The following is a 21368-nucleotide window of genomic DNA, read 5'->3' on the forward strand; positions in this document are numbered from 1 at the left end:
ACAAAATCGATTTTGGTTTTTGGTAAAACTCTACAACAAATGACCGTAGATACATGCAAATTTCACTGGTTGTTTATATTAGCATTTTATATACACATGTATATCATATGTTTATTTTATCAATTCCTATACTTGATAAAATTTTTAAAATATTTTAATGTTTTTTGAACTGTTTAAGGGCAATTTAAAAATTGTTTTCTAAACATTTTAACAAAATTATATTTGTTGGGCCAAAAAGCATCAAAGTTTATTACAAAGCTCCTGATATATTGCTTAAATAGCGGTGTAAAAATACAAAAGCATAATTTTTTTTTATATATATATTTAAAGTTCAGTTTTTGACAATATTTATCAAATTTAATATTAAAAAATGATTTTATAGTTAAAAATGTACGGCAGAGCGATGTCCACTTACCCACCTTTTTTCATTATTTTTTTTAGTTTTTACCACGTTTTTGAAAATAACTCAAATTTTTTATTTCTATTAATTTTCCTATCAGCAAAAAGATGCTGAAGTAGAAAATCGGAGACCAACATTGTTTTGCTCCGATCTGAATCTTAAAAAATAACTTAAATAAGAAAATAATAAACTAGAAGTTACCTATGTATATGTTATTAACTTCAAACATTTTAAGAATGTACTGTCATTGTACCTATACATAAATGTTAAATAAATAATAAACATAATTTAATTTAACGCAATTTTTTCCATAAAATATTGGGTTGGTGGGTGGGTGGGTGGTTAGAATAAAATCTTTGCTCCTTGTTTGAAAATAGTTCGCCTCGCCACTGATACAGACTGAAACTACTAATCAGATCTTCTTGTATATATTATATAGGTATACCTATGCATAATATAGGCGCAAATTGACTAAATTTTTTGAGGGGACTCAAGCCTCCCCACCATAGGCCATATTGCTTAGTACCACAGAATATAAAAATTAGTACTAATTACTAGATTTTGGACTTGGCCGACATTTGGGGGGGACCAAGTCCCCCCTATTTGCGCCAATATGCATAATGACAAAAGATAATAATACAATTAACAAACATGCCCGATTAAACAATAGCAACCAATATATTATACACCGGTGGATTTTTCTAAAATTTTCTTTCATATAAACCTAGGTACTCCATGAGTTGAAAAAAAATCAAGAACATGTTCTGATAAGTAGTTATACAGAGTTTAGCCTGTATCTACAGAGATTGTCATTTCACTTTTTTATAGTTAGATATTATAGGTAAAGCAAACCGTTTTTTTTAGATTCTGAGTGGAACGATGAATGTTTGATTTTACAATGATGTGTGTTTTTTTATTTATTTTTTTATATTTGTGTACACGATTAGTAGTCAAAATAATACTTCGATATTCAACTTCAGTATCATGTTCGACGGGAAAGTGAATTTAGTTGGTACTTTTGGGAAGTCAACATTTAAAATTCCCAATAATTTTCAAAAGCGCCCGGAAAAACAAAATAAAAATTAAGAAAAAATGGGAATTATTCGGTTTTTGACAAAATTGATTAACGATTTTGGCTTTTGGTGTAATTCTAAAAAACAATGATCGTAAATATATGAAATTTTCACTGAATGTTCATATTTTACCTTTTCTATACATGATAAAATTTTCAAAATATTTCGATTTGTTTTGAACTGTTTAGGGACATTTTCATTTTCCAATTTTATTAGTTTTTTTTTCTATGAATGTCAATTAAACTTTATTTGTTGTGAGAAAATACTTGCAAATTTAATACAAAGTTCCTACTATATTGTTACAATAGCAGTTGAAAAATATGAAAAATCCTTAGTCACAGTTTTTTTTTATAAGCATTTAAAGTTCAAAAATTGACAAAATATGGAAAAATCACGAAAATTAGCAAGTTATTTTGAGTTAAGAATTCGTAAAAATTTTTCTTTTCATATCTAAGATTTTAAAATGTAATACAAGATTCCTTATAAGATTATCTACCTTTATCAAAAAAAAAAAAAATGTCTATAAGAAAGTCAAATTTCTTATTTTGTTGTAATTCAAAAACGAATAGGTAATTGTAGATACTTGAAAATTTGACTGAATGTTTATTTTATCAATTCTTATATGTAATTGATAAAATTTTCAAAATATTTTGACCTGTTTTGAGTTGTTTATGGACAATTTCATATTTCAATATTTTAATTTTTTTTTTTCTATGAATATCAATAAAGTTTTATCTGTTAGGCCAAAAAGTGTAAAAATGTAATACAAGGCTCCCGATATATTGTTAAAATAACAGTTGAAAAATATTAAAAATACATAGGCACAATTTTTTTTATAAACATTTAAAGATCGAATTTTGACAAAGTTTATCAAATTTAAAATTGAATAATTATTTTGTAATTAAAAATTTATAAAATGTTCAACTTTTATATCTAAGGATTGAAAATGTAAAACAAGATTCCACGTAAGTAGTTAATTCTGTTGCCAAAAAATCTAAAAAATACATAAGCACAGTTTTTTTTTATAGCCATTTGAAGTTCAATTTTGGACGAAATTACATATTAAAAAAATCTAGATTAACTATTTTAGTTATTTTGTTGTGATTGTATATTATTATTGGTGAATCGTGGGTACTTGAAACGTCTAAATAGTATACTATTATATATCTATGACAGTATCACGGTTTGTTGTTGATGTATAACGTTATAAGTACCTAATGTATATTGTGATATGATTACTGACCCTCTTGTAATCTACTATACAGCAGAGTGACATCCACTTACCCACATTTTAAATTTTAAGTTTGATAAATTAAGTCGAAATTAAAACTTAAAATATTTATGAAAAAAATTGTGCATATGTATTTTTAATATTTTTTAACTCCTATTGTAAAAATATATTAGGGGCCGTGTATTATATTTTCATGCTTTTTGACCAAACAAATAAAAATGTATTGTTATATATAGGTAATATATTACCTATAAAAAAAATACAATTAAGAAAATTGCTACATGAGAAATCGAGTGAATATCCAATGATGTTAAAATTTGAACTTCAAATGCTCATAAAAATTTAATTTGACTTTCCGGTAATTATTTTTTTTTGATAAAGGTAAGACAAACTTATGAGGAATCTTGTATTAAATTATCAAATCTTAGATAGTTAGATTTAAAAATAAAATTTTTTATGAATTTCTAACTCAAAGTAATTTGCATTTTTGTGAGTTTTTCGTAATTGGTCAAAATTCGAACTAAATGCTTATAAAAAAAAATTGTGACTTTATTTATATATTTTTCAACTGCTATTGTAAGAATATATTATAGGCATAACCCCTACCCCCCCCCCCCCGAGCACGCCACTGTACCTATAAGTATTAACACTTTTCAGCTATCTATCTGTGCTAGTATGTATTTAATGTGTAAAAGTGTAAAAGTTGATCAGCCGCCCCCAAAAAAAATCCTGGCTAGGCCAACTGCACTCACAAATATATTGAAAGTATAACCCTGCACTTTGCATTATAATTTATGCTAAAATTAATATTCATTAATGATTTTTTCCATTCTAAGGAGTATTACTGTTATATATATATATTTAAACAAGTACTGATATGAATTGATACTCTTAGCCCTTAGGTATTCAGATGAAAGCAGAATTTTAGCTGGCAACTACTTTACTTTCTGTTTCCCAAACAATATAAGGTAGGTATTAAATATTTAATGTTAATTGATTTTATGCTTACAATTCAAGCATGATTTATCATTACATTGGGTAAAATCTATGGACAATAATTATTGAAATATGTGCTTAACTATACTCTAAAAATATTTCTTAAATATGTAAATATATTTTACAAAATATACATTTATATTTTAAATTGATTTTTTTTTTATTTTTTATTTAAGATAAATATATAAACAAAATACAATGAAAAATTGTTAACTATCTTTTTAATGGAATTTATTAATTTCAATTTATTATTGTATAAAATCTTTAAATAGGTATGCAAAATTGCTAACATGCAGTTTCTGTAATAAACAGGTATGCAAATGTATAATGTCAGACATTTCAAGCTCCACAAATCACAATAATTTTATCATTATACATTTATACATTATTTTGGAGTCTCAACATTGCAAGATATTAACTTTTTACAAACAACACATTCATTCCAGTTCTAATAAATAATAATTATTAGTATGTATCACTGTATCAGATCTTTCAATATAATATAATATATGGTTATTAATTATTTACTTCTATAGAATATAGACTAATATCTCTTTCAAATTTAATTTAATTGATTTTGGTATCTATTATCTATGGTTAAAATATTATTATTGATAATTTATTTTTTGTAAATACAGAATTATATTAATTAATTAATACTATCCAAAAACATAATTATTTATATTTTTATTTGTCATAATTGTAAAAATATATGTTTAAATACAACTTAAAACCATTAAATAACTACTACTTCAATGATGTGCTATAAAAACTTTTATTTCTATCTTATGACAAATTATTAGGAAATATAGAAAAAAAATACAAACTATATTGTATAATAAATAAAATTTAAAAACAAAACAATTTACACTGCACCATTTTTTTTTTTTTTTTTTTAACGATCTTTAAAAACATTTATTCTTATATATTAAAATAATTAAGACTATGAGTAAATAATACAAATTGTATATTACATTATATTGTATTTCTTTACACTAAAATATTATGATAATATTCATAAATAATTAAATTGTGTAATATTTCTACAGGATTATGAATAAATGTATAAAATATGGGAAAGAAGTAGTAAAATTTAAAATGTAATTATATTATCTTGGATGATGTATTTTTTCAAATATTATGGAATATTCAATATTGTAATAACTGATGACAGATAAGTTGATACTCAAATAATTTTAAAGGTTACAATAAGTTGTCATCTTATATTAAATAGTTAACTTGCATTTTCCTACATTGGTTGTAAAAAAAATGTACCTATAGTTATTCAATGTTGTCCAGAACTTTTCATAAATACAATTTAAAACATTTTAGTATTATAAGGATTTTAGAACTTCTAAGTTCTAATCATAATCTCAAATGAAAAAAATGACTAATCATATATTTTGGTATACATTTTAACAATCAACAAAGTATAATTCTACACGATTATGGATGGAAATTAACATTAACTTAAGATTAGCAACTTAATAATAAAAACAATGTCTTTAAATAACTCGTGTTTACTTGAAAATGTAAACAATTATTAAAAATAATATCATTACATTTATTATTGCAGATAATTGTCTAATATAGTTTTTACATTGTTCAGTCCTATAAATAATGTTCTTGAGTTCAACAATCACATCAAAAGGGTTGATAAAAAAATTATATAGATTTATTTGTCTTTATAAATTAAGTACCATTTAACAGCTCTAAGTACTTTTAAGGCACCTTCTATAAAATTTAATAATTAAAATAAATAATTAATTTACATAGGTATGTTATAACATTATTAAAACAATAACTGGAATTACTTGTTTTGTGTATAATTCAATCTAAAATTAGATACATAAATACATATATTATATTACAATTATAAATAATAAATCACTTAGTTTTCAACATTCTTAAATCATGTTTATCACAATCATTATTATATACAAGCAACAGATAAAGAGGAATGAGCAGAATCATGATTTTTGTTTTGATGATTTTATCGCCTTATCATTATTTACATTAGTGTTTTCTGAATTTTGATGGGATTTAGCTGCTTTACTTTTGGCAGATAAAAAAATTGGAAATAATTTGTGTCGTTTAATGCGTTTTGCGGACACTTCACTAGGTGTTGGAGATACTAATACAATATCTGAACGGCTAGATACTTTTGATATCTTTCGATATTTTGGATCCAAACTAGAATCCGAATTTGAATGGCGGAACATACCAGGATCGACCTATAACATAAATATTTTAAATTGTAATTAATACTAAAATAAACAGTTGGACTTGGTTAATACAAAGTTGAAGAGACCTAAATGAAATAATTGAAGTCTGAGTTCAAGAATTCGGGTCATCCAAAGAAAATACAATAGGAAATTCCCTAGAAATTTTCCCCAGGAAAAAGTTCGAAGTATTGACGATTTCAAGTTAATCAAGTTCAACTGTATATTTTTCTAGGTAAATTTATTATTTAACAAATTATATTTTTTAGATTTTAAGTGGTGAATGGAACAAGGGATCTTTATTGATTTTACCATTGATTATAAATGTTAGTATTTATAATCAATGATATTACTATGAATACTATGGCATACTTATTGCATCATAAGATTTGGAAATCTGACACAATTTTTACTAGAGGTAAACCTTTAAAAATTTCAGAAAATTTGAAAAAATAACTATAGAAAAATAAATGCTTAAAATGCTTATTATTTTTATTTATAACTGCTAAGCTGTAGCCTATAAGTATTGGTTGGTTTTTAAATATAGAATTTTAATATTATCAATTAAAAATAGAGGATGTATTATAATAAAGATTTAAGAATTTTTGTATCAGTGTTTTATCTATATATAATATACAAATGATTGTTTGTCTTTCTGTCTGTGTGTGTGTGTCTTTTATGCATTCCTAAACCGTTCATCCGATTTCTATGAAATTTGGTACAGAAATAGATTAGACCTTTGAGAAGAAGATAGGCTACTAAAAAAAAGGGTAAATTAGAGGTCCAACCCGGAGAGGTGCCCAAACACAAAACTCAAGTGATAAGCCTGTTGGTGCAGTGGCATTTCTATGTATATTTTACTACAGAATGTCTCAAGGTCAAACCACTGGTTCGGTAGACCAATTTTTTTAATTGTTTTTTTGTATTGTATTGATCCACCGTAGGTTGAATTAAGTAAAAACAACAAACTTGGTGTAACTTTTATATAGTTACGTACAAATCACACAGGGTCCACGATCAACCGAAGATAGATTTCCTATCTGATAAGTGATAATATACTGCTCGCATAATCACAAGCGAATCTCAAAAACAATACCGGCCGGGATTACTATACATTAAAATATAATATCATTTACACTTAAGAAGACATTGCTTCCAGTGTTACACCCAAAAGGAGTTGAACAATCACATTTTTTTTATAGGCAATGCCGGGTAATTCAGATAGTCTATTATAAAATTGTGAAAAGTAAAGATAATTTTTTAAATCAAAATAATCTTAAAATAATAATAAATATATGTAGGAAATATATATTGAAATAATAGTCTTACAACTTGCTCAGATGTCAATTGGTTGCTATCAATATTGTGCGATTTCGGCGTTGAATCTGATGTTTGAACAGATTGCTGTGGTTGTTTTAGATCACAAATGTCTTCGCCGAGTATGAAACAAGGTTTTGTATCCAAGGAACGAGTTTGTTGTTCTTCGTCCACGCATTCTAATTGATCGCTCCCTGAAGAGTCCTGGCCGTTGTCCCGCCATTGTCCGGAATTTTCACAAGCACCAAGGTCTTGATACGACGTCCCTGTAAATATATTAATGACATTTAAATAAAATAAAAATGTATTTAAATGTTTAAAAAAACACACAAGCAAATGAAAGTATTAATATTATATTATGATATATTAGTATATTAAATATATTATATATGTATATAATTAATACACATATTATATCTAATTAAATAAATAAAATAAAACTACATTTTTCATATAAATTTCAGTTAAGTCACATGTATTTATGAGCATTATTTAGTACAATACAATAAAATTTTAATTAAATTATGTTTAAATTCATAATTATTATAAATATTAAAAATATCAATTAACATATTATTATTGTTGTTTAAGAAAAGATAACAAATATTATTTTAGTTTTACAATGCCTTATAATAAATAATAAATCTAAATTGTATAAGGTTTTACAAATTTATATATACTATATAATATCATTGTTCGATACTTTAACAAATATATTATTATAACCAAGCTAAGTACGATCACCTACGAGAAAATATTTTTCTTTTATATATAAACGAGCCCTTTGAATAGAAGAAATATTAAATTAAATTAAAAAAATAGTATTGTAAGTTTACATTTAATGATAAAGGTAAATGTTATTGCCAATTTGACTAGAATTTTACTTTTTATTGTCTTAACACCAGTAGTTTTGTTTTGAAATAATATTATTGTTATATTTTGCTTACCACAAAAACTCATCTTCATGCAGCAGTAAGGATAAAAAATTAATTAAATTATTAAAATGCACCAAGTAATAATATCTTAACATATTAATGTATAGGCCAAATAATATCTAATACTTCAAAATAAAAACAGCTAATAACTTGTACTAAAGAATATGAAATTAAATTAAAATCTATAAAAAAAAAAAAAAAATATACATAATACGAAGTAAGCAAATAATATGTGGTATTATAAATAAAAATCATACAAGCAATTTTTAAACTAAAAATATAAAATAATATATAAGCTATCTCAATTATTACAGACAAAAAATCCAAAAATATTCTAACAAAACAAATTAAGAAGAATATTAATTTACAACATTTTTAGTTTTGATAAATTAATTTTTTCAATATTTCGGTGATAAAAATGAATATAACATTTCTCAATTTCGTTGGTATAATAATACACTTATAACAAAAATAATTTGTTTAAAATAAGTTATAATATAATTAGAACAATGTGTTCATATCATTGTTAAATAAACTGGAGAACTTTAATGTTTATAATAATAATCTAAATAACTAATAAGGCTCATCACATAAGGCTATATTATATAATTAATGTAATTATGGATTACAATGAAATACTTTCTTTTTTAATATTAGGTGATATAAAAATAATTTATTATAAACATGGTAAACTAATAATTCATCAATATATTGTTATAATTATAGACATCAGTAGTAGGTATTTTGGTTAAAATCCATTGTAATAAATCAAATTCTAAAGTAAAAGAATAAAGAATGAAAATATCTATTAAATAACAAGTAAAATTTGTATTTTATTTCAAACTAATTGAACAATAGTTAAATATTATTGCAAGCAATAGGAAACACTCGAAGAAACAGTATAAGACAAAAAAGCAGTGGTAAATTTCAACCAATAGATTCATCGTCCCTTCCCTTACCTGGACCTACGCAAACTGAATACTGGCTAGAATCATCTTCAAGGTCATCCTGGCTACTCATGCGCCCTGAAACCAAATAAATCAAAAATGTCATTACTTATTATAACCAATACTTTGAAATTGCGCTAACCTCGCAGTGAGAAGTTTCGCCCATTTACTACATTTCTATATAACATGTTCTCTAAATGTGACAGACCATTATTATTTATGATATTGAACCCGCATAATGTTTCAATTTGCTTCCATCGATGCACTCTCTCTGCGAGTTCTTGAGTAACTTCATTTAATGATGTTCTAAAATACCATAATGTATTATTATTAAATTGATATTACTTAGATAATATATTTAATTTAAAATGTATTAAAAATATTACCTTGCTTCAACAATGCTGCGGTCAACATCATCAATTGATTTTCCATGAGTTGAAACAAATGCACCCACTAAACTGGATCTTTTTTTACGTAATTTTTCACACTGCAAGGAAAACGTTACAAATTAAATATTACCTAAACATTATAAACATTATCATTATTTAAACTATATAATATTACCGCTTCTCTTGCTTGCTGTAATTGTTTCTCAGCGCTTAATTTCTTTTTAATATAAGATTTATTTTCAACTTCATGTGTTAGTTGTAACCATTGCTGCAACCCATGAGGAGGTGTCCAACAACGGTCATCTAATTCACCTTCTGCTCTAGCCAACTCTCCTCTTAATGACTAAACATTTTAATTATTATTTGTAACCATACACATATTATATTTACAAATATCATGTAATTTAGATTACTTCAATTTCAGTTTTGAGCTGGGAAATTTCCAAATTAGAATAAGATGATTTAAGTACTGATGAATTTTCATCTTTAATTTGTTGTTCTTGTAATTGTTTTTCTAAATTTGCTTTTTCAGTAATAACAAACTCTTGTACTTGTTTTGCTTTTTCTAGTTCTTTCTAAAGTTGCATTCACAAAAAGAGAAAAAAAAAAGTATAAAATATAAAATATATGCTATTAATTAATAAAACTGCAATTTTTTAAAAACAACTAAAAAAAGAAGGTAAGTGGCTGTCGCTTTGCTGTACAGTAGATTACAAGTGAGTCATTGTATAATGTATTGTATTAGACTTGAATTCAATGATATAATATCATTGTATAAGAAAAACTATTCTGAGCGGAGATGGTTTGTCAGTTTGGATATTTTATATTGTTATTATTTATTTTATCATGTAAGTTGAATTAATATTATGATGTTATAATTTTTTATTCGTTTCTATGGTGATAAAAAAAGCGATAGAAATTAAAATCCCATTTTTAGCGTTTTTTCGTAATTTTTAAGTGGTTTTTCTCGTGACATTTAATAACTATTGATGAATAGTACTATATGTTGAAATCGAAGCACTCCTTCTGGCAGAAATTTTGTATACAGGATATAAAAAAAAAATAAAAAATAAACACCATTGTAAAACCAATAGCTTCCTCGCTCCGCTCAGAATCTAAAACAATTTAACATGAGACACAATGTAAACAATTTATACCTGTAAATCTTCATAAGCTGTTTCAGCTTTTTGCAAACCTTCCATATCTCTCATCATACGTTTTAAATGTAGTGTTGAACTTTTATTTTGGTTGTAAACATACCAAAAACCAATTAATGCTCCCAGCAATAATGTTATTAAAACTAAATCTTTCAAATGTGTGACTGAATCTAATAATAAAATTAAAACATTTAAAAAAACAAATCTAGAATATTTCAAATAAGGACTTAGTTATGAGATTTATTTTCTCAAATTTTATAAATAAGTTGTTGACCTTTAGGGGGTCCAAATAGAACTACATCCATAGCTTTCAATGCAATCTTTTGCTTATGAATTGGATCCTTGATTCCGAGTACATTTGTCAAAATTTGCATATTATTAGTAACAGCCAGTCTGAAATTGTAGTCATTATAATGTAATAAAGATTATAATTAGTTCATAATTAATAAGTACCATTAACAAGAACTATAAGATAGACCACTAACATATATTCAATAATTAAACAGCTAGATGTTTAATATAAAATTTTAAAATCATACACTTATATGATAATTTTTTTACATTTTAAATTGAAAAACATAATTTCAAAAAAAAAAAAAAATAAACTATAATACATAAACTATGACCAATTAAAAAATTCAAATTACGTAACAGTTTCTAAAATAAATTTGCTGATTTTTGACATATCCGAGGGTTTGCTATCTAAGGGTGCTATGAACCGTGATATTGTATATGTATATAATAAAAATATATAATACTATTTAATATATTACAACTTAAGTATTAACTAAATGTTGCCAGGTATTACATAGGCGTAAACAGACAATTGAATAATCATATTTTATATAAAAAAATTATTAATAGGCATACTGAAGAAAATACTTTTCTATAAATTTAATGAATTCAGGTGAACTCTAAAATCCTACATTACCTACGCCTATGACTCAATCAAAAGTTTTTATCCCCCCCTCCCACGGGTTACGAATCGCGGTAAAAGAGTCCGAAGTAAAAAAAATCTGGAATATTAGGTATATTATTATCATAACAATATTTAAAATAACTAATTAAAAAAAAATTTGAAATAATTATTACACACAAATAAAATATACAAAATATATTAATAAATTATAATGATAATGATTTCTTAATTAAATTGAGTATTAACTATCGTCATATAAAATATTATATATTAAGAAAAAATCAATCAGAATAATGTTTATCTAGTATTATGATTCATCAGTTAGTTAACTGTCGTCAAAAAAATAATATTTAAAAAAAAAAAAATTTTGTCAGGTTAGTTAGTTACAATTTATATTAATACTAATTGGAAGTTTGTGCATCACATAGTATTTTTCCTTTTACCTAATTATATGTACCGGCATTTTTATGTTTCGGACTTTTTCGTCGTTAACTTTTTATACCGTGGACATTTTTACTCGGACTTTTAGGTTACACACGGTTACACATCCCGGATACGCCTTGTATACTATATATTTATTATTTATAATAAATTGTACACATCATGTATATTACTCAATACTAAGGTTTTCATTCCATAAAAAGTTGATAACAAAAAAAGGAGGGCTAGTGGATGTCGCTCTGCTGTACAGTAGGTTACAAGTAGGTCACTGTATAATGGATGGTATTAAATTTGAATTCAATGATATATTATTGTATAAGAAAAACGATTCTGAGCGGAGACGTTATGTCAGTCTAGGTATAAGACATATTATATACTTATCTATGGTATTAAAAAAAATATTGACCTATAATAAATTCCAAATTAATCATATCACAATATCCATTAGGTACTTATAACGTTATACATCAACAACAAACCGTGATACTGTCATAGATATATAATAGTATACTATTTAGACGTTTCAAGTACCCACGATTCATGAATAATAATATACAATCACAACAAAATAACTAAAATAGTTAATCTAGGTTTTTTTAATATGTAATTTCGTCCAAAATTGAACTTAAAATGACTATAAAAATAAACTGTGCTTATGTATTTTTTATATTTTTTGGCGACAGAATTAACTACTTATGTGGAATCTTGTTTTAAATTTTCAATCCATAGATATAAAAGTTGAACATTTTATAAACTTTTAACTACAAAATAATTATTCAATTTTAAATTTGATAAATTTTGTCAAAATTCGATCATTAAATTAAATGCTTATAAAAAAAAATTGTGCCTATGTATTTTTAATATTTTTCAACTGCTATTGTAACAATATATCAGGAGCTTTGTATTCCATTTTTACACTTTTTGACCTAACAGATAAAACTTTATTGATATTTATAGAAAAAAAAAAAAAAATAAAAAATTGAAATATGAAATTGTCCGTAAACAACTCAATACAAGTCAATATATTTTGAAAATTTTATCAAGTACACATAAGAATTGATAAAATAAACATTCAGTCAAATTTTCAAGTATCTATAATTACCTATTCGTTTTTGAATTACAACAAAATAAGAAAATCGCTACTTAAGAAATTGAGTGAATATCCAATAAATGTTGTAAAAATTTGAATTTTGAATTTCAAACGCTCATAAAAATTTAACTTTCTTATAGATATTTTTTTTTGATAAAGGTAAATGATCTTATAAGGAATCTTGTATTTGTGATTTTTCCACATTTTGTCAATTTTTGAACTTTAAATGCTTATAAAAAAAAATTAATTAAGTTTTCATCTGCCTTTGAAACAAGGAGCCTTCTATAAAATGTTTAAGCTTTTTTAACTAACAAATAAAATTGTATTGATATTTATAGAATAAAAAACTAAAAAAAATGGAAACTGAAAATGTCCGTAAAGAGCTCAAAGTCAAAATATTTAGAAAATGTTATGGTGTGTAGAAAATGCTAATATAAACATTCAGTAAAAATTTCATGTAACTACGGTCATTTGTTATAGACCAAAAACCAAAATCGATTTTCTCGAAAACAGATTTTGCGTGAAAATTCCCGTTTTTCCTTAATTTTTCTTTTGTTTTTCACGACGCTTTTGAAAACTACTAGGAAATTACTTTTAACCCCCCCCCCCCTAAAGTACCAACTAGATTCACTTTTCTATCAGAAAAGATACTGTTGAAGAAAATCTAAGCAACTTTACGGTTCTAAAAGGTAATGACAGACACAAAAAAACACACATCATTGTAAAATCAATACATTCATCGTTCCACTCATAGAATCTAAAAATTACAGTCTATAGATCGAAGGTTTCTCATTTCACTGTGGTTTTATAGGAAAACGTGAAAACACGGTGGCCCACTCTGTATATACATATAGGAATAGGTATTAAAATACGATTTATGAGGATGTCAGCACTCAGTGTACTATTTGTTTTCTCTCTCTCTGACCCACGGAGCAACATACCAAATTCAGCAGAATCAACCCTATGCTGTTAAATTTAGTATTAAACTATTATAGCCTATAGGAAACTCACGTACCTATTATCAAACTTTAAGTTAACAACATTACCTGTGTCGCTACGTTTGCTATTTTATGATATTTTAATTTGTATGTAAGTTATGAATGTTAAATTGTTACAAGGTAAAAATGCTTTTAAATTGCATAAAAATTAATATATTGTAAAAAATCCAAAGTAGCTACACAGATTAAACTGTTAAAGTTTGATAATAGGTGAATTCACTCTAATATTATAATTTATAAGCAACAACCAACGGTTGGTTCTGCTAAACGTAAATTTGCTATATTGCGCGCAAGTCAGACTGTCAGAATTTTCAAACAAATGGTACGCTGACGCCCGACAACCTCTTAAGATATTGTACAAACGAATTATATAAATATTAGAAGTTGAATATATATTTACTGACAATTAGTATAAAATAAAATATATAATATTATTTTTGATATGATGCCACTATGGTACTTTATGCTACAACTATATAGTCAATAGTCTATAAGGATCACAAATTGTGATTCACAATGAAAATATCGAAATATTATATAGTAACAACTTGTGAAATGAATTTGTTGACTTATTGTATATATTATAGATTATAATTTTAATTGGATAAACAGATTATTATCACTTTAATAGAGTAGTGCTTCAAAATGTACATATTCCATGTGATCTTACTCCTACATTCCTATACCTATAGATTAAGAATAAAACATTTCGAAATTTAGTAATGCTTTGATTTTGTATTAGCCATTAGTTCCAAAAAGTTAATGAGAACTACCGAATAAATTTTTGATTTACTGTTGACAGAATTCACTTAAACGTTTGAAATTGATGCCGGATACTTCATTGTAATTTAACAAACATAAGTCAATCTATTCTCGATTAGGAATACCTGAAAACTTCGATGAAAAATAATAGGTGTCTGCATATTATAATTAGTTATTATTATTAATTCACCCGACACCCGTAAAATGTTCGTATATTATATAGGTTTTTCGCTATTGTGTGGTTCATACTTCATAGTTTACTAACTATTATAATTGTAACAAAAGACAAAATATTAGTATGGATTTTATCTACTGTATTTCCATCATGGCACTATAAACAAACGCGTAGACAACGGAATAATTGATTTTCAATTACCTACGTAACTAGGTATATATAGTAATACGCTTTCCCGACTCAATAAAATGTGATCAACTACGCTTTAAAAATAAGACCTTGTGATATTCATATTCATGTTATGTTTATTAATTTCCCCTCCTTCGCAAGCTCTATAGCCAAACGCCTAAAAACTCGTATTAGTATATATTGAATATACATAGGATAGCATCGTTATTATACAATTGTTACTAACCTAGGGAGATGTGCTCCGGTCACTCTATGTTGTATAAAATTAGGAACATATTGGGGTAGTTCCACTGATGTAGAAAGCCAATCACAAGTTTGCTCGACGGTCCAATTGTGTACCTAAAACATAATACAACAAATCAATTGTATTCATGAATTTCAATATTATATTTAATACAGGTATTAAACCTATGATTTATACTATTGTGCACACATTCAATTACTTACTTCAGACTTTACCCAAGCATCCCACAAGTCTTTAACAGATATATACATATCATCATTTTGATGAAATGCCTTTTGACGTTTTTCCGCGCCTTTTTCGTATTTTAATTCTTCGCGAAGAAACTATAGAATACAAAACACAAGATTCCAATTAAAATACAATTTCATACTTAAAAATCTTGACATAAATTTGGGATTATAGGCAGTTTAGTTCAAGGTTTTATTCACATTAATCACATTTGATTAATGTATATAATTAAAATATATATATATTAGATACAAAATGTGTGAACAATGAACATTAAATCGTTTTCAATGGCTCATCATAAAAAAATGAAAATGTGTATATTGAAATAATAAGTTTTATTTATTTGGTAGTTGAGTTTCTCGTTGAATCAATGAATTGTTGGTGATAGTTATAGTTTGCAATAGCCGTATGGTTTAGATTAACCTAGTAAAACCAAAGTATTGCATATAGAGGACTGTATATTGATCAACTATTATTAAATTACTCAAGTGTCAACCTTGGCCTACCATGACAAGTAGAATGTTGATACAATAGGATCTTCATCTTAATGTGTCATTCAGTTTATTGCAATGCACCAAAATTCAAAAGTAGCAAAGGTCATTATAAAAATATAGGGTTGATTTAGTTTTCACTATTAAAAATGTATTATAAATACGTATTGGGATTTACCTACAAACCAGAGAAACATGATTCGGAATCAAAAAATGTATCATTCTCATTAATTTTTTGAAATAGATAAATAGATAGGTAAATGTACACTCTTTACAGAGTATAAACTATAAGTACTATAAACGGATACAGAACCAACAAAGTTGGGCACCTTGTCGCTTCTCTCAACGCACAGTTGGATATTTTCGTAAATATGAGGCTAAAATATAAAATATATGCTATTAATTAATAAAACTGCAATTTTTTAAAAACAACTAAAAAAAGAAGGTAAGTGGATGTCGCTCTGCTGTACAATAGATTACAAGTGGGTCATTGTATAATGGATTGTATTAGACTTAAATTCAATGATATAATATCATTGTACCTATAAGAAAAACGATTTTGAGCGGAGAAGGTTTGTCAGTCTGGATATTTTATATTGTTATTATTTATTTTACCATGTAAGTTGAATTAATATTATGATATTATAATTTTTTAATCGTTTCTATAGTGATAAACAAAGCGTTAGAAATTAAAATCCCATTTTTACCGTTTTTTCGTAATTTTTCGGTGGTTTTTCCCGTGACATTTAATAACAATTGATGAATAAAAAAATAAACACCATTGTAAAACCAATAGCTTCCTCGCTCCGCTCAGAATCTTATATAAATAAATAATAATACAACATAACTTTTCAGTTTTTCATGAACTGAAACTTTTTCATTGTTTAACTATGGTTGAACTTGAAAATTGAAATGCAACACATTACGTTACGCGTCTGTTAGGTACAACTTCCTAACGGGTATTATCAAAACTAAAATATTGTCATTGTCGGTATCAAATGATTGGTAATTGACTTTAAAGGTTTTCTTTTAAATGTGCTATCGTAAAATTTCACAATAAACACACTTTAAAAATTACTTGTGTAAAAGTTCTTTTTAAGAAATATCCTAGTGATGCAATGGCTCAAATCAGCAATATTAATTTTATTGAAAATCTATTATGAATCATTGTATCAGCAAAATAATTTTGATTAGAGCTCACACTTGGTGCGACACAGATAAAGTTTTTCTCTGTGCGTTGAAGAACTTGGTAATTCTACTATAAACACAGAGGGAGTAAAATTGTCCCGTGCAAAACAGTTTTTGCTAGGTATGTTAAAAATTTGTAAGACGGAGACAACACAGCGGGTGTGACGTCCTCTTAAAAATAGTTTTACAAAAATATAAATTATTATAGGTACCTACTTAGTCACTTAGACCATCTTTACAAATTATAAATGTTAATAAATTAGATACTAACATTTTCAAATCACCATAGCTCTTGTTCACATATCTTCCAAACTCATAATCATTCACCTTTTGTATGCAAAGTTAAATAACTAAAAACTACCAATTCGAATTTTGATTTTGATACTTCAATATTTTCGGAAAAAATATCCGCTAAATAATTTATAGTAGAAAACAGAAGTTTGTATCTCCTTAAGCAGTACAAAAAATCTCAAGAATCTGAAAATAAGGTTAAAAATTCCAAAAATCAGATTTGGAATAACTGCATTGTTGAAGAATAAAGAGGTAAGCATGCTTGGTGAATCACTAATATCTGCAGTAGAAATAATACCTACGGTGAAATATACATTTTTAAATACCTTGGCACATCCTCTTAAAATACAGCAATTAATGCACTATTTAACTGCAATTATTATTATTATATAGTAAATAATATAATATACTAAGTATATATACGATATTTAATTTAATTATAAATTGCTAATAAATGTAATAGTAATACCTAAGCAGGTGTACATAACAGATGAGTGAAGAAATAAAGTGTCTATTACGATTGTTACTGATTATTATTAACAATAGGCAATAATGATAGTAAAATATATTGGTTTTTCACCCTTAATAATATTTGAGACGACCATTTAATAATTTTGTACACAGATAATTTAAATGGATGATAAGCATTTAGCATAGTAACAGATGTATCAACATAATTTACATACTGATTTATGACTTCAAATGAGACGTAAATTTAAATCTCATTTTTTAAATGCTTTCCGCAGGCGCACTCAATTGTATTTTTTTTATGCATTCGCGTAGGAATGTTTTAAGTGCCAAATTCGTTCAACACACTATTTATAAGAAATACGAAAAATGCTTCACCTATAATATTCCAAAGAGCAAACTGCCAAAATCTAGGTTGCCTGGGAGTATAAATTTAATTTGAAGCGGAAATATTCAGTACATTTTTTCGCACAACCATATGTATAAATAAACTACTAACAATATTGTGAGGGGGAATATAAATTAATTTGTGACTTATTTTCATTGATCCTATTAATATTGACTCAATTGGGAAAAATCATGCTTAGAAACGTTACTAAAACCCCTGAATGTATTTACGTTTAGTAATAAAATGACTATATACCTACTAAAGTCATTATACAATTATTTATAAAAAATATACATTTTTAAGCGATACAAATGTCGTCAAATCAAAATATGAACAAACATTTGAAAACTTATGAGATTTTAAAATTTTAAAGTAAATAAAAATGTCTTCTCAACTCCAGTTTTTATCTTTTTCTTTTGTATAGGTTAAAAATACATTAAAATATTATAAATTATTTATATTTAAATTTTATTTCATATTATGGTGGCTATAAATTCATAATTTATTAGTTATGGAACAAATTAATTTTAAAATAGTTAAAATTACACATTACGTATTGGTTAGTGAATCCGATTCGTTTTAATAAGGACACCAACAGCAGCAATAAATATTAAGACAAATATTTACATAGCTTAAAAATGTATGATATTATTCTTCAATCTTTATATTATGTAGATTTGTAAGCTATTGTTGTTAAGTACTTGTTTTGAATGATCATTACAGAGACGAATGTATAGGTATACGTATTTAATATATCATATTATATACCCAGATGAGATTTATTAATTTGGTTTTTTTAAGAAAATTGGGTTCACACTACATTGTTTATTGCAGGGTAGAATACATTGAATATATAGGTAAGTAGGTAACATATAACCAACATTTTGTTGTACAGTCCCGTCCACACCAAAGAAAAATTTTTCGGAAACAAGTGTTTCCGACAATATTTCTGATTTCCTGTCATAAGCGGTAACATAAATATTTGTCGACGACAATGTCAGAAACATAATATGTTTCCGACAAATATCTGGACCGGGCTTAAGTATTAAATATATGGAATATAAGTCACGACTCACGACACGACCCAAATTTTACATTTAAATAGGTAAACAAGTACACAACCGAAGATTTTTAACATATAATTTTCAAGTTTCTTCTTTGGTGGCCTTCCTTCGAACTTTACTCCAACTTGACATCCATTCTCTTCTACCACGATACTATCATTTATGTGTCTCCCCACACTTAGGCGCAATACATTAGTGATTTCTTGGTTATTACATCAATTTTAGAGGTTTCTTTTAAGAATCTTTCTTTTTATTCTTACCCCCAATTATTAGCTTACAAACACTGTTTTCGAATACCCCACATGCCACTCACATCACTATAATACATGACTATAAAAATAAATGATTAATGATGTCAACATATTTGTTACATTTGTATCAAAATAAATAATGAGGCATTACAAAATAACAAACTAGGCCTCCTAGGTAAGAATAAAAAATCCATTTTAACCATACTCAGACCTTTTTGGAAATTGACATGCACAATGTTAAATCAAATGCTATATTTTTAATTGTTCCTAGTCTATCAACGCAACTTACTCTGGGAAACCATTGGTAACGGCTTTTATAGTAATTACAAAGTTAAAAGATTATCTACGGCTGTCCGAGATTACAGCTATTATGATTACGGTTTATTGAGTAGAGCGGTGGTAAACTCTTCCGATTTTAAAACTAGTAAAATCTTCAGAGTCCAGACTGTTACATCCCCGGGCCCCGGGGTCAACATTATGTTTAACTGAAGGAACTATATTTTTTTTTTATTATTCAGTATAATAGTATAGTATTATTTATATTATATATATATATATATATAGCCATATTGCCAACTTCTTTAAAAATTTTTTTGTTCATATTATATTCTATAGAATAATACTACAATTGTATTATAATAGGTATACAAACGAAGTTATTACAGACTCGGGTGAATTTACATAATATTATATACCCTCCAGGTAGTACTGAAGTTGACCAGAGAGAATTTACCACCGGGAGAGTTCACAGGTCATTAAAACCGGGAGTGTATTTACAATCGGCCATTAAGTATATTTATGTATTTTCCGTGGTTTGGGAATTCGGAACAACAATAATAATTAATAACCTTTGGTAAAAACTAACAATAATTTGGGTAGGTACACAAATTGAATATAATATAATATAATATCAGATATTTAGATGCCCACAAACAGTGTATTGAGTATTCCATAAATAATAATAGATAGTGTAGACACTGGACTTTGATATTATATTATTATTTAATCAAAAATCTATATTTCCACATGAATATTTCAACAGGATAAATTATTAAATTTTTAGTGTTTGGATGTTAAAATAAAACTAACCACGTAGAAGTTATGTCTCAACACCGATATTATACTTAATATTTTACTGTGGTAGTAATTCAGTAATTGTAGTACAACAAGTATAGGTGTGTGCACTGTCACAGTGCACTATTTAAGCATATAAATGAGTAAAAATAATATGTATTATGAGTATACGTCATACTGAGTACATTACTCATCTACTTGTATGAAAAATATAAAGCTACAGAATATTAAAGTCTAATATAATATCTTTAAGAGGATGCTACCCATGGATTTGTTGTCTCCGTCTTACACACATACGACATAGCAAATTTTCGTCACTAGTTTCAATAGTGAGCTGTTAGTTTTGATATTAGAGTGATTTGACTTATCATTTAATTTCTAGATAATAACATTATCTGTGCTTAAGAGTTGGCTTTTATCGTATATTTTAATTTCAAGTC

At 26.1% G+C, this 21368-nt stretch overlaps 1 protein-coding gene across 3 annotated transcripts in view; it reads right to left on the reverse strand.

The window, feature by feature from the left end:
* Positions 1-5078: 5078 nt before the first annotated feature.
* Positions 5079-21368, reverse strand: part of LOC100166274 (stromal interaction molecule homolog) — a 23841-nt gene continuing 7551 nt past the window's right edge. The window contains exons 3-13 of one of the 3 annotated variants that reach the window (XM_008188512.3): positions 15689-15808; positions 15468-15580; positions 10942-11060; positions 10668-10837; positions 9924-10085; positions 9686-9853; positions 9508-9608; positions 9330-9427; positions 9134-9199; positions 7252-7505; positions 5079-5934 (exon numbers count right to left, since the gene is read on the reverse strand). In XM_008188512.3, the coding sequence (XP_008186734.1) occupies positions 5671-5934; positions 7252-7505; positions 9134-9199; positions 9330-9427; positions 9508-9608; positions 9686-9853; positions 9924-10085; positions 10668-10837; positions 10942-11060; positions 15468-15580; positions 15689-15808 (1635 nt within the window). In that variant the 3' untranslated portion in view covers positions 5079-5670. Of the gene's footprint in view, positions 5935-7251; positions 7506-8186; positions 8200-9133; positions 9200-9263; positions 9428-9507; positions 9609-9685; positions 9854-9923; positions 10086-10667; positions 10838-10941; positions 11061-15467; positions 15581-15688; positions 15809-21368 lie in introns of those variants that run through there. The other 2 variants (XM_001951161.5, XM_008188513.3) reach the window with 2 other exon arrangements.

The sequence above is a fragment of the Acyrthosiphon pisum genome, chromosome A1 (assembly GCF_005508785.2).
Source record: "Acyrthosiphon pisum isolate AL4f chromosome A1, pea_aphid_22Mar2018_4r6ur, whole genome shotgun sequence".
Lineage (NCBI taxonomy): Eukaryota > Metazoa > Arthropoda > Insecta > Hemiptera > Aphididae > Acyrthosiphon > Acyrthosiphon pisum.